The following is a 15,967-nucleotide window of genomic DNA, read 5'->3' as shown; positions in this document are numbered from 1 at the left end:
AGCTTTCACAAAGCTTAAAAAAGTGAAAAAGATGTAAGACGTTGATGAAACACATTGAAGAAAACACATATAAGTGGAAAGATATTCCATGCTCATGGACTGGAAGAATACTGTTAAAATGTCCACACTACCCAAAACAATCTACACATTCAATGCAATCCTTATCAAGCTAAGGATTTAGTATAGCTAAGCCCCTTGGCATCAGTCTTAGCAATGACTTTTTGGCTTTGACACCAATAGCAAAGACAACAAAAGCAAAAATAAATTTGGACTATATCAAACTTTTAGCTTCTATAGAGCGAAGGAACCCATCAACAAGATGAAAAAGGCAACCTACTGAATGGGAGAAAATATTTACAAATCATATATAGAAAGTTAGTATCAAAACTAAAGAACTCATACTACTCAGAAAAAACAGTATGATTACAGAATGAGAAGACACAAATAGACATTCTTCCAAAGACACGAACGACCAACAGGAACATGAAAATGTGCTCAACATCACTAATCATCAGGGAAATGCCAATCAAAACTACAATGAGATATCACCTCACACCTGTTAGAATGGATATTATCAAAAAGAAATAAAAAGCACTGTCGAGGATGTGGAGAAAAAGGAAGACTTGTGCACTTATGATAGGAATGTAAATTGGTATATCCACCAAGGAAAACAGGTTCCTCAAAAAATTTTTAAAAGTACAACTGTATGATCCAACAATACCACCTAAGTATTTACCGGAAAGAAATAAAATCACTATCTATAACAGATATCTGCACCCTGTATTCATTGTAGCACTATTTATAACAGTCAAGACATGGAAACAACCTAGGTCTCCATCAACGCATGAAGAAAATGTGGTTAATCTATACAATGAAATACTATTCAGGTATAAACAGAAGAAAATCCTACCATCTGCAACAACATGCAAATGAGGTCATTAGGCTAAGTGAAACAAGTCAGAGAAAGACAAACACCATATGATCTCATTTATATGTAGATTCTTAAAAAAACAAACAAAAACCCAAAACACTGAACTCACAGATACAGAGAACAGTGGTATCCAGAAGCACAGCCAGGCCTTTTGGGGGAGGGGACTGAGGGGGGGTAGGAATTAGTGAAAGTGGTGGTCAAAAGGTACAAATTTGGAGTTATGACATAAATGACTCCTGACGATATAATGTACCACATGCTGATATAGTTAACAATACTGTATATTTGAAAGTTGCAGAGAATAAATCTTAGAAAGTCCCATCACAAGGAAAATAATTTAACTATGTGTGGTGATGGATGTTAACTAAACTTATTCTGGTAATCATTTCACAATATATACATACATCAATTCATGTTGTTCACCTGAAAATAACACAATGTTTTTACATCAATTACACCTCAATCTTAAAAAAAAAAAAAAAAAAAGGGAACTCTAAAAGTCAAAGCCTACTGCCCAAACTATCAACTGATCTTTCTTCACCTTGAATGCATTTTTAAACAAGAAAATAAACATGTTCGGGATGTAATTTAAAGTGGGCAAAAAATAATAATACAGTAAAATAGATCTAGCGTGGGCAGAAAAAGACAAAAACAGTAATTAGTGAATCATGAAACAAACAAAATTAACAAAAGCTGGTACTTTGAAAACACCAGTAAAATAAGGTCTTTGATAAGAAAAAAAAGGATGAAATATAAATGTGTACTGTAATGAAAATTTTAAAAGGGAGAATTAAAAAATGTTATAAAATTCTGAGAAATAGGTAAGTACTGAATAAATCAATAACTTTGGAAAAAAATCAAACTGGCAAAGAAGCATCTCTCTTTCCTCATGCCTACACATAAGCTTTTAAAAATCCTTCTAACATGTAGGGAAAATGATGGAAGTACATACAATGCTGATTAGCTTTGGTAAAATGATCAGTGAATTAATTTATTTTCCTTGTGCCTAAAGCATTAAGTTTCTGCATTAAGCATGTCTTTTATAATTAAACAAAATAGTATGGAGAAGGGAAAAATTCTTCAAAGAAATATCACTGTTCTCTCCGGCTCTGCCATCTTGTTTTTTTCATAATACAAATATAATACTCTCCAATTAACTTATACATTTAGTACAACTATAATCAAAACCTGAAAAGTCTTCATGGAACTTGGCCAACTGATCTTAAAAATATATATACATTGAAGAAAATGCCAAGACAATTTTGAAGTTGCAAAATTCACTCTCCAAGATTCCAAAACTTACTGTGATGCCACATTAAGACATTTGGGTAGTAAGACAATAATAGACAATGAAACAGAAGAGATAGCCCAGAGAAAGTTTCACACATATATGGAAACATGACAACTAACACTGCAGATCAGTAGGAAAAACATGAACCATTCAACTGAGTTTGTACCAGATTTGTTAGCTATTTACACACGACACAAAAATTAAATTACAGGTAAACTGAGGCCCTAAATGTGAAAATCAAAATGTAAAAATTTTCAAAATAAAATCCAGAAGACTATATAGTATAAAACCTTGAGTTTAAGAAAGATTTCTTAAAACTAAAATGTAAATTTAATGTTATAATTTCCTATTCTGTTCTTCAATGCCAAAAAACAAGCCACAGACAGGAAGGAATTTATCTGTACCATATGTAACTAACAAAGCTTTAGTACCCACAATATATAAAAACTCCTAGAAATCAGTAACAAAAAATAAAAACTTCAAAGTTGACTTCTAATAAAGTGCTCCTTCTAAATAGGATTTACAAATTAAAGAACTACAATACCAAGCATCACCATCATTTGAGCACTTACGGCCATTCTGTGCTAAATCTTTTACATATTATTTAATCTTCAACATAACTTCTGAGGTAGGTCCTGTTAAACCCATTTTAAAAGTTGTAAAACCAACTCAGAGGTTACCTTGTTCAATGTTACAGGCCAATTCTAGTCTGTTAATTCTAAATCACATGCTTTTAATTGGACAAGCCCTTCATTGAAAAAAAATTTCTTGTCCACCATCAGTAATGCCAATTTATGTTCAATTTTAATATTATATTTCTATTATAGAAAATTTAATTGGACTTTCAAAATGTACTTCTTTGTACATATCCTTTAAGAATACTGACAAACATGTCTATTAAGCAAACTATGCTGAGCATAAACCAACTGAAGAAAAAGTTATTACAAAAAATGTTCTTGGAAAAAACATCACACAGACATATGCCAAAAAAAAATCAGATATCATATATCTTCTAATGGAAAAACATATCACCACTTATAAAATATTACTAAAAACAGAAAGAGAACCTGATGGTCTGTAGATCCATCTACCAATTGACATATATGGAAAACATAATAATTATATCAGAACACAATCAGTATATGGACAACTCTGTAAGACCAACAACCAGTTTTCTTCAAAAATAAAATGTAATTATGAAAAACCTCACAGTGCTAAAATAACTCGTAAACTGAAAGAAATTTAAAAGGCATGTCAATTTATAATGTGTTGATCTTATTTGATCCTGATCCCTCCCCACCAAGAAAAATGAACTCTGCAAAAATATTATGACTTTCATGAAACAAATAGAAATCTTAACACAAATCTGGCACTTAAGAACATTAAGGGGCTTCCCTGGTGGCGCAGTGGTTGAGAGTCTGCCTGCCGATGCAGGGGACACGGGTTTGTGCCCCAGTCCAGGAGGATCCCGCATGGATCGGAGCGGCTGGGCCCGTGAGCCATGCCTGCTGAGCCTGCGCGTCTGGAGCCTGTGCTCCACAATGGGAGAGGCCACAACAGTGAGAGGCCCCCGTACCGCAAAAAAAAAAAAAAAAAAAAAAAAAATTAAGCAATTGTTGCTATTTTTTTTGGGGGGGGGCCACTAACAGTACTATGATTGTATTTCTTTAAAACAGCAAGAGAGAGAGGACTAACCCTATCTTTTAAAGAGACACACCAAAACATTTATGGATGAAACAAATAACCTGGAATTTTTCTCAAAATAATAAAGGAGAAAAGTAGAGTGTGGATATCCTAAGTTTTAGCAATGTGTTGTTCGTTGATGATTGTTGGGACTGAGTGACATATAAATAACGCTTCATGATACTACTGTGTCTTTTTTTAATGTTTAAAATTCACCATAACAGTTGTAAGACGAATCATTGCTCAAAAACACATACCTTTCATAACTATTATATTTTATTACTTTTAAAATAAAAATATTACCTAACCACCTTAGCCCTTAATGAAGTATGTCTGAAACTAAATTAAGAAAGCTATTACAGTTTAGGAACACAAATGGACCAAGTAAGAGATTAGAATAGCTAACAACTATATTCTAATTCATGGTGCTCCATACAGTACCAAATCCAACTATTTTGCAGCTCAATCTCCACATTCTGAAGAGAGCAGAATAATGAGCTACTTTCATGTATGGAAGCTTACAGATATATGGAATACTGCCTACCACATAAAATACTTGAAATTTTCTCCAACCTATCAGCCATTCTATTTTTTCTCTCCCTCCCATATATTACACAAACCCTTTGCTGTAAAATCCGTATCATTCAGCTAAATTGTTCAATGGCTATGAATTTGTGCCAGCCTATTGACAACACTTTGGCCACGTCTTCCCCTCAGCATATACTGCTCACTTCTGCTCCCAAACACTTACAATACACAGGTCACAATCCATGATTTCATGAAATCTACTCTGATTCTACCAACCAATCTTCCCTAACGTAGCCATAGGGCATTTGCTTAAACCTTGTATATTTATTTCTTCAACTAGATGAGATTCTAGAAGATACAGCTCTTTCGGATCTCCAGCAAAAAGGAAGAATGTTGTGCAATAAAATTGATATTTACCTTTTTACTGATAAGTGGCTCATGAGATTATGAGCATGTTGAAGCCAGAGACCCCTCAATAGTCATTAAATATAAACTGAGTATGTACTATTTAACAGGCACTACTGATAACACAGAAACAAAAGGCCTCTGCCCTCAAGACGCATATATTCTATTCTTAATGTCTCTGAATCACCAGTCTTTAACACAGTGCTGACATTCAGCAGACACACTAATGTCTCTAATTTGAAATTCTAATACAAATACCCTAGCAAGCATTATGTAATGTTTTAAGAAAACTCAAAATCTAAAAACCCAAACAACACAGTTTTTCTTAACCTACCTGTTATAAATCAGTTATGTTCAACTATTACAAAAAATGTTTTCTTTAGCATTATTTTACTGTAATTGTGTAGGAAAGCCAATGATGAATAAAATAGCCATATCACAACTTAAAAATGTCTGTGCATTCTGCAATTTACAACCAGTGCTTTCAAAATTCTAGTGAAATTTAACTTGAAAAAAGCTAACTACTTGGGACCATTACTCTGCAAGAATTTCAAAAGCAAAATGGTTAAGAGTACAGAAATGAAGCCTCTGAAACAAATTACAAAGAACATAAAAAAACATTTTAAACAAATGCAATAAACTTCATATTAAAAATTCACACTTCCTCTCATTTTACAGTCTCACTGATCTGACCAAATAGAAAGGAGTCTAAAATCATTGAGAACTGAGTAAGTCTACAGCACGTTTATAAGGATAATGAAAAATGAGATTTCAACATACCCTAAAGCTATAAAAATTGGATATTCTTTATGTAGTATAAACTAGTTAACATTAACAAAAGACCTAATTCATGGAAAATACTTTTTATGCATAATCACTTTTAATCTTCAGAACTTATAATCTCAATTTTAAAGAAACTGAAATTAAAAATGTTTAAGTACCAAAGAGACAAAAAAATTATACTACTTCATAATTCAAACACACCTAGATGCCCAAAACTGTACGAAGTAAAAAAGTAATAAACTGTAAGAAAAAGTACCTATGATGCATATGAATCAATTTTCTTTTTATATAGTTGTAACAAACAAGAAAATCATTGAAATAGATCACATACACAGAGGCAGTTCACAGAAACAGAAAGTCAAATTTTAAAAATCTCACCCATTTCAAATTACAAACCTTTTTTTTAACTGTGAAATTAGCTCGTATTCTAAGCTTTTATTAAGACCCAGGATTGGTATGAGTGTAGAAAAACAGGCACTCCCATACACAACTGTAGAAAACAAATGAGTAAGGAAACTTGTGGCATTGTGGTTTTAACAAACTTTTAAACTGTAAATTTCATTTAACACTGCATTTTTACTTCTATTTTTAGTATGCTCAGTTTTTAACTGCAAAGGGAATCAAACCAAAATGTTCATCAATGTGGATCTAAATTGTGGTATGTCAAGCAACAACACTGTGGTGCATCCATAGAACAAAGAATAAGATAAATCTATTACTGCAGAAATATTATGTAATTATTTTTTTAAAAAGTGAACTTCTACTTTTGGCCAAGAAAGTATAACATGGGCCAGTTTGCCCAACTGAGAAAAAAATAAAAGAAAAAGAAAATCACACATAATATATAGAACAATGTTTTTCAAGACCACTGGACATCAGACAATGATGAACAATGATCCCCGAGAGTCAGAAAACAACCATGGGGTAAGGCTGCCATCGTCCCAGCTTACTCACTTGAGAAAAAGTCCAGGTCAAGGCACAGCTCAGATAAGGAAACCAGGTCGAACTTGGAAAACTCCCTGAGAGTTAAGAAAGAGGCAAGAATCCAAGGAGACCAAAGAAACTAGAGTTTGTATGGCAAAGTTCCAAAGACAGTTACACGGAGAGAACTCTGGAAATCTGCAGAGAATCCCCCCTGAGTATACAATGCATGTGCATAACTATGTTAAGGGTAAAGTAGAAGATTATTTGTCTTGTTGTTTAAATCTTTTAAAAAGATAAATGGCTGTTTAAACAAATAAAAAGAATGCTGTATAGAATTTATAACACATAGAAGTAAAATGTTATAATAATAGTACACAGGCCAAAGAGGGAGAAGTATTCTAATATTCACATAGTATATGTAAAGTAGCATAAATACTACTAGAGTTAAGATGTGATAAATTAAAGATGCTATAAATCCTAAAACAGCTATCAACATAACAAAACAGCTATAAGCTAATCAGCTGAAGAGATTAAAATGGAATTAAAAAAATTACTCAATCCAAAAGAAAGAAAAAAAGGGAACGAAGAACACAGGGACAAATGGAAAACAAACAACAAAGTGGTACTTTTAAAACTAACCATATTAATATAACAGTATTGAATGTGAAGGGTCTCAACAACCAAAAGAGGGTGTAAGACAGGATTTAAAAATCAAGTCTCTATTTTATGCTGTCTACAGGAAATACACTTTAAAATCTAAGGATACAAATAGTCTGAAAGTAAAATAATGGAAAAAGATATACCATGTAAACTGTATTCAAAAGAAAGCCAAGATGGCTGTATTAATACCAGAAAAAGTAAAGCAAAGAAATTTTAAAAAAGCAAAGAAATTTATAAAAATTTTAAAGCAAAGTAGATTACCAGGGATAAAAAAGGTCACTGCATAATAATAAAGGGGTCAATGAATCAAGAGGACATAGTAATCCTGAACATTTATGTACTAATTATAACTTCAAAAACATAAAGCAAAAACTGGTAGAACTGCAAGGAAAAACAAACGGATGCACAATATAGGAGATTTCAATATCGTTTTCTCAATAAATGACAGAACGATAAAAAATCAGGAAAGGCAGATCACTTGAGCAACACTACCAATAAACATGACCTAACTGACATGTATAGAACACCTCACCCAGCAATAACAGAATGCACATCCCTATCAAATGCACTTAAAACTAACAGGATATAGGGCTTCCCTGGTGGCGCAGTGGTTGAGAATCTGCCTGCTGATGCAGGGGACACGGGTTCGTGCCCCAGTCCGGGAGGATCCCACATGCTGCGGAGCAGCTGGGCCTGTCAGCCATGGCCACTGAGCCTGTGCGTCCGGAGCCTGTGCCCCGCAATGGGAAAGGCCACAACAGTGAGAGGCCCACATACTGAAAAACAAACAAACAAACAAACAAACAAAACCTAACAGGATATATATTTGAACCATAAAACAATAAAATAGTTACAAAGATTCAAGTCTTACAAAATATGTTCTCTAAGCACAATGGAATTAAATTAGAAACAACAGAAAAATACATGGAAAATTCCAAATACTTGGAAATCAAATGACATACTTCTCAATAACCCATGAGTCAAAGAAATAAAAAAACATATTGGAATGTATTTTGAACTGAATGAAAAGAAGTATAAATGTCAAAATTTGAGGGATGCCATGAAAGCAACACTTGTATGAAAATACATGGCATTAAACCTCTCTGTATTAGAAAAGATATGTCAACTACATCAACTTTAATGTTAAGAAGAGAGCAAACTAAATACAAAGCAGAAAAACATTAAGACAGCCGAAATCAATAAAATGGAAAGAGAAAACACAATGCAACCAAAAGCTGATTTCTGTTTTATATTAATAAAATCAATAAATCTTTAGCCAGACTGATAGGGAAAAGAGAAGACACTAATTATCAATACTAGGAATGAGAGAGGCAACATCACTATATTCTACAGATACTAAAAATATAAAAATGTAATACAACAAACAACCATGCAAATAAGTTCAGCAACTTTGATGAAACAGACTAATTCGATGAAAACAAAATTACCAAAGCTCACTCCAGAATAAATAATGTGGATAGTCCTGTATCTATTCAATAAATTGAATGTGTAGTTTAAAACCTTCCCACAAAGAAAACACCAGGCCCACACAGCTTCACTAGTGAACTGTACCAAACTTATAAGAAAAAAATATATGATTTAAGGTATTTACCCTAATATCAGGAAAAAAGTAAGAAGGCCTGCTCTCATCATTTAAATATTATACTAGATGCCATAGGCAAGAAAAACAAAAGGCATCCAGATAAAAAATATGATGAACAGTGTATATATAAAATCTGACGGCATCTACCAAATAGTTGTTCGATCTAATAAATGAGTTTGGCAAAGGTGCTGAATACAAGAGCAATGGGCATAAATAATCTGTATTTCTATATATTAATAACAAATACACATTTGATTTTTTAAAATATTACTTAAAATAGCACCAAGAAACACAAAATTAGGATAAATCATCTGACCAAAAAAATATAAAATCTATACAGTGAATACTAAAACAATGCTGAAAGAAATGAAAGACCTAAGTAAATGGAAAGATAAATTGTGTTCATGGATGAGAAAACTCAACTTTAAGATGTAAATTTTCCCCAAATTGCTCTACTGATTCAAGTTAATTTCAATTAAATCCCAGCAGGCCTTTTTGTAGAAACTGTCTCATAGGAAAATGTTAAGGACCCAGAAGAGCCAAAACAACTTTGAAAAAAAAAAAAAAGTTCTACTTGATTTCAAGATTTAATATAAAAACTACAGTAATTAAGACAGTACGTTTTTGGCTACTAGGTAGACAAAAATGGGTCAATGGACGACAATACAGTACAGAAATAGAATCATACCTACGTACATAATTGATTTTTGACACAGGTGCAAAGCCAGTTCAATGAAAAAAAGTCTTTTCAATGACTGTTGCTAGAAAAAGTAAATGTCCATATCGAAACCCAAAAAACCTTGATTCATACATTGCACCATATTACAAAAAATTAACTCAGAAAAGACTTAAATGCAAAACTAAAAACTATAAACTTCTATTAGAAAACAGAGGAGAAAATCGTCGTGACCTTGGGTTACACAAAGATGGCTTAGGTATGACCAAAAGCATGAACCACACCAAACCAAAAAAAAAAAAAAAAAAAAAACACCACAGAACACCTGGTAAACTAAAGTTCATCAAAATTAAAAACTGCTGCACTACTGCTCTTCAAAACACTGTGGAGAGAATGAAAACACAAGTGGCAGAAAATATTTTAAACCATATATCTGATAAAGAACTTGTAACCAGAAACGTAGACAACTCAAAGAAATAAATCAACTTAAAAAGTGGACAAGAGATTTAAAAAGACACTGTACCAAAGATGATACACAGCTTGCAAAAAAGCCCATGAAAAGATGTTCAGCACCAAAGACCTTAGAGAAATGCAAATGAAAACCACAAAGAGATTACACATCCACTAGAATCTCTATAATCAAGAAAAACAGACAACAGGCACTGGAGAAGATGTAGATGGACTGGAAATCTCATACCCTGCTGGTGGCAATGTAAAATAGTATAACCACTTTAGAAAATAGTTTACAGTTTCTTAAAAAGTTAAACATATGCCTAACCATATGATCTACCCATTCCAATCACAGGTATTTCCCCAAGAGAACTGAAAGCTCACATTTACAAAAAGACCTGCACAGGAATGTTCACAGAAGCTTTACTTATTATAGCCCCAAACTGGAAACAATCCAAATGTCCATCAAGAGTTGAGTGGATAAACAAATTGCTGTATATCCATACAATGCAATACTACAAAGCAATAAAAATAAATGAACTATTGATACACAACATGGGTGAAATCCCAAAATAATTATGCTGAGTGGAATAATCCAGGCAAAAAGAAGGTACATACTGTATGACTATTTGTTTAAAATTTTAAAAATTGCAAACTCATCTATAGTGACAGAAAGCAGATCAGTGGTTGCTTCGGGAAAGAAAGGCAGATGGGAGAGATTACAAAAGGGCAAAATGATACTTCTGGGGTTCATTATCTTGATTGTGGTGATAGTTTCATAGATGTATACATCTCAAAACACTAGTATACCTTAAATATATGCAGTTTATGTCAAATTGTATCTCAATAAAGCTTTTTTTAAAGACAAGATATGGACCAGTACACACGGCACGAATCCATGTGTTGCTGAACAAGGATGTTTATATGTGTGCTAATATATAAACCAATAATTTCAGGAAAAAACGCACCAAAAAAAATGTTAACATAATTGTCTACACCTAAGAAACAGGACTGGATATCAGGGAGAAATACTTATCACTTTAAATTTTTTTTTAACCATGCACATTATTTTTCTTTTTTTAATTTCATAAAAGCTTAATTACTTGTACCTAAGTCTGACGCCAAAGCAAAAACTCTTAACCATTATCCTAGAAAATTATTTAAAACATAACTTTAGTTATCAAAACTTTTATATTAAAAACTGGACAAAAAATTAGCTAGCAATTACTTTTATATCATTCTCTAATATTTTCTCTTCAAACTACTAATACAGAAAACTGCCAATAAACCAAATCTGTACATCCTCTTCCAGGCATCCTCATTTGTCTCTGCTTGTTCGGGGTCCTGTGAGTTCCTTTTCTCCTCATCCAATAACAGTTGACAACTCACACTTGAATCATTTATTCTTTAAAAAAATTCACTTCCAGAGGCTGTTTGGATGGTAACTATAATATCTACATCTTGCACTCTCAACTTAGAAAACAGCATTGCCAAATAAATACACCTTCCCACAAAGAGCTCATCATTTCTCCCTCAATCTAATTAATATGAACTTGACAAGCCTAAATATTAAAGCATGGACAAGTAGTTTACTAGATACAGAGGACAGAAAATAAGAAACCACAAAATATCTCCAAAAGCGTTCTCAATAATATCACAGTTATGGATGAAATTTTAAGAATTCCAAAAATTATTTGGAACAGTCAGCATAACTGGACTAAGCACACAGCCTCTCAAGACTATTCACACTTGAAGGGGGGAAATGTCATTGCATCCAACAAGTATCTTAGTACTAGGCTTGGAAGATGTTGTGTCAGGCTTGGAAAATTTAAGATTTAAGACAAGAACCATGCCCTAACAGGGCAGAAAGGCTTACAAACAAAAATTTATAATACATCACAATGTTAAAATATGCAAGGATTCAAGGAAATGAAAGGCCTAAGCACTAGAACTAAGGTTTAAAGTATGAGTAGTTTTCCTGGCCATAGTGAGTGAGGAAAGATTTCAAACAATCTCTACCATAAGGCCTATCTTTCTTTAACAGACACACAAACCAGCTTTATAACTTTTGACTCAAATTTGAAGCTAACTGCCTAAACAAGTTTCTTTTCTCTTTAAAGATCAGAGTAACTGATTTCTAATGAGGCTTATTACTGGCAAAAATATTTTAGTCTTCCTAAGACAAAAGCAGAGCGAAAAAAATCTTAGATTACAAAAATTATATGATTTAGGTCAAATCACTTATCTGTCCATTTAAAACCATCATTTCCTCTCAGAAAATTGGGTTATTTTCTATTCACAAGAAGCCATGTCTGAAAGCTTTTTTAATTCCTTGAACACCATTCATAACTATTTTTAAATGTTATTCTCACAGACTGCCTTTCTAAAAAAATTTATGGTCGTTGTCTATTTAGGTTAAAACTATCTATATAAACCAACTTTAAAAATTGAACAAAACACTTTACACTTGAATTTTGTAAGCTGTATTTTAGTTTTCAAAAGCCAACAAAGTTTCCACTAATGATGATAATATACTCAGTTGATTGAGGAATCCAGTTTTCATTAAACTTTTTTCCTACCTTCACGCCAACTGCAACTTCAGTAACAATTCTGTAATGAAAAAAAACAAGTTTCAACCTCTTGTTTTTCAACCTCTTGTTTTTCAAATGGTCATTGTTTGACTGAAACTTTTTAGGGTAGTTCATCATTCATTAATTTTCCACTCACAATGCAGACAGAAAACAAAGATGGTCAGTGGCACATAATCAACTTGGCTTTCTAGAAATGACTTTCAAAGGTGTGACGAAACTCACCACACTTTTGGTATTTTTTAACACTTCAAATAGCAAACTGAACAAAACCCCAAAGCCTATAATGCCCCTTTACCCTTTGATTAGTAATTTAAAACTTAACTCAACTCTTTAGTAATCTTGATAGAAACAGGAAACAAGAATTCCAGGGCAAGTTTTGCCATCTATTTCCATATTGATCTGGGGGAAAGAGTGAACTTCTCTAGATTTGTTTCATCTGGAAAATAATCTCCAGAGAACCTCTAGGAAGATTCAAATTTTGTTAACCTGTTAACTTTTATGTGACCTGCACTTAGTTTCTTCACAAAATACCGAACTCCAGATACTTAAAATAAACTCACATTTTACTTCTGACCCTTCAAATACTGTCAATGATTCCAATAAACGTACTTTTTAAGTGATACTGTTTTCCTATGCCCCCAAACGGGATGAATATGGCTATATTTTCGCCCTAAAGGGTGCCTCCTTTCTAACAATGAGTTAAATTATTAAAGAGTCCTTTCAGATGTGGAGCGTTAAGTACCAGGGAAACCCTGGTCCGTATCATTTCCCGAAGCCCTTGCCTCACCTCACTCAGCACTCTATCGCCAGCCTCAAAGATGCAGCACGGCTCTGGCTTTTTGGAGTTGTTTTTGTTTTTCCAGAAACTGGTCAAAGTAGCTGAAAAGATGGCCCTGTGTTGACTATCTACTCTTGTTTCTGCCATGGCTCTTAGCCTTTGCCCATGTGACTGATGTCGACCACAAACACTTCGTTTTTGAGATGATTTAATTGCTGGGCCCTTCTGCCAAGCTTGGAACGATCTTAGGCCACACAGAAAGGCGTTTTTTCAGCCTCCCGCCCCCACTAGCGGACTCCAGTGAAAACAAAGGAGTGTGACATCTGCCCTCCCCCTTCCTCCCGCCACCGCACGCCTCCCCGCCCCCCCTTCCCCCGCGGCTCCCACTCAGCCTTCCCGGGAGCTCCCGCCACCGGCATCTCCCCCAGTCGGGGCGGGGAGGGCCGGGCGAGACCCGGGAGGCTTGGGACGGCTGTGGGGGGGCCTAGATAGTGGGGGGGACTCTCCTCTCCGCGGGGAGCCTCCCACGCAGGCCTCGCTCTCCGTCCGTTACACCCGCTCCGAGCCGCGCCGGTCGCCCGCGGTCCGGGTCCCAGGTTACGGATCGAAATGGCTCCTAGAGGGGGCAGGGCCGGGCGAGACATCCTGGGACCCCCAGAGCCCATCCCCCGCCGCCCCGCCGGGGCCCGCTGCCTCTCCGGGGTCGTCGCCCCGCCGTATCCCCAACGCCTGCCGTGTCCACGAGCCCGCTTTCTTCCCGTTTTCTCGACCAGAGCCCGCCAGGGTGAAGCCCAAGGAGGGGTGTGTGCGATGGGGCGGGGGTTGGGTAACGGCAGCCCAGCCCTGGCGAGGGACCGCCGGTGGGTTTCGGCCCGACCCCGGACCGGGCCGAAGGCGGGCTCCACTCCCCTCTCGCACACCTCCTCGCCGGCCTCGTTACCTACCCGTCCATTGCCGAACCGGACAAAGCTTCGCTCACAAGAACCGAGCCACGCAGCCGGCGAGACACACAAGCGGAGAGAAAATGGCGGCCAGGGCCCGACGGAAATTGCCGAAGGTTCCGGAGCGCACGGGGCAGCGCGCGGCAGCGGCGGCGGCGGAAAGAGCCGAGCGCGCCGGCGCCCGGCTGCGGGCGGCGAGCTGCTGGGCGCGGGGACGAGGGGGAGTGGGCGCCGCCGCCGTCGCCTCCTACGCGCCGCCGCGCGCATGAGGCCCTCCGCCCTCCGCGCCGTGGGCCCGGGCCTGCTGCTGTGCAGTGTGGCGTGCTCCGTTTCTTTTGTACGTTCCTCTCCGAAGTCCCTGTTGACCTCCTAGGGCGCTGTGGGTGCGACACCGCGCAACCCTCCACACCCACTGCCTTGGACCTCGGGAGCGTGGTCACTGGACCGCAGGACTGCCCCCAGGCAGCCTCCACTTTTCCCTCCAAATCAAGCTCCAAGTTGGCTCCCCTCGACCTAGACGGGCCAAGGAAAAACTATTTTATAGCTTTTTTTTCTATGCCATCTTTTATTTACAGACCTCTCCATACTCTTAAAAAAAAAATAGACACTTTACCCCGTTAACCAAGACCACTGCTTAGTAAAAACAGTATTTCCAAAGCAAGTAGACATCATCAGATTGAAACATACGCTTTTTCTTCCAGATACTTGAAGTTCCAAGTGGAGAAGGATGTGATTCTCACCTCAGTTGATGGTTAGTGCGGACCCGTAGGAAATATTCACAATACCTGGATGGAAAAGAACACAGGTTGAGCGATGTATTAAAGAGTTGGTACAAAAACTGGTACCAAGGGTAGGATCTACCATTTGGGGGCTTGAAAGAGCAAGTGGGGATGGGAGTGGTAGCTCCCTCTTCACCACTGATTAGAGATGGAAGAAGCATTAAGAAAGGCTACTCAAACTGACTCCCTTTTCTATACAGTATCTCTCATGGTCTCCGTTTTATTTTTAATAACATATTGGAAATTTCCTTTAAAATGTTTTTATCAGAGGCTCTACAACGTTTGAAAGACATCCATTTTTGAAAAATTTGCTCAGTGGATAACTGCTTTGCCAGCAGTTTTCTCTCTCCTCCACCCTTCCTCCCCAACCACAACACACACACACACACACACACACACACACACACACACACACACACACACACACACATCCCTTGTGTCTCCAGTTATTCTCAATGCCTATTATGGGCTTTCCTGTATCTCCTGCATACAAACCTCTTATCCTTTTACTATTTGGAGTTTCACTGTACTAAATGGTACTTTCTGTATGATTCATAAAATTATATTATTTTTAACTTGGGCAAACCTTATAGAGCATCTTGTCCAAATAAAACTCTTCAAAGCACTCAAATGTTAAAAATTCTTGATTTGGTTCAGGGATTGGGATTCCTTAAAAAAAACAAAAACACATTTCCTACAATGCCTTCTTTGCCTTAATCATTGACTTATGATACATAAAGTGCCCATTATCAGTGCCATTAATAATCACTTTTCACGTGTTTGTGGTTTTATACATGTATTTTCACTCAACAATTAAATATGTAAGCTCCCAAAGGGCAGGAGCTCTAGCATAATTCTTTGTATTCCCTACATTGACTAAATCAATGTTGATTGATTAGCTCTTGCTTTATCCTGGCAAAAACTGTTTCATGGGGGGAAACCTG

The 15,967-nt window shown here is 36.4% G+C and overlaps 1 protein-coding gene across 4 annotated transcripts in view; it reads right to left on the bottom strand.

Annotated features, from left to right (window-relative positions):
* Nucleotides 1-14,575, bottom strand: part of PTBP2 (polypyrimidine tract binding protein 2) — an 82,054-nt gene extending 67,479 nt beyond the window's left edge. For 3 of the 4 annotated variants that reach the window (XM_059059875.2, XM_059059858.2, XM_059059868.2), the window contains exons 1-2: nt 14,248-14,453; nt 12,514-12,544 (exon numbers count right to left, since the gene is read on the bottom strand). In XM_059059875.2, the coding sequence (XP_058915858.1) occupies nt 12,514-12,544; nt 14,248-14,255 (39 nt within the window). In that variant the 5' untranslated portion in view covers nt 14,256-14,453. Of the gene's footprint in view, nt 1-12,513; nt 12,545-14,247 lie in introns of all 4 variants that reach the window. The other variant, XM_059059849.2, reaches the window with a different exon arrangement.
* Nucleotides 14,576-15,967: the final 1,392 nt, after the last annotated feature.

Source organism: Kogia breviceps, chromosome 1 (assembly GCF_026419965.1).
Source record: "Kogia breviceps isolate mKogBre1 chromosome 1, mKogBre1 haplotype 1, whole genome shotgun sequence".
NCBI classification, from domain to species: Eukaryota; Metazoa; Chordata; class Mammalia; order Artiodactyla; family Physeteridae; genus Kogia; species Kogia breviceps.
The sequence above is the reverse complement of the archived record's forward strand: the minus strand, read 5'-3'. Positions and strand labels throughout refer to the sequence as shown.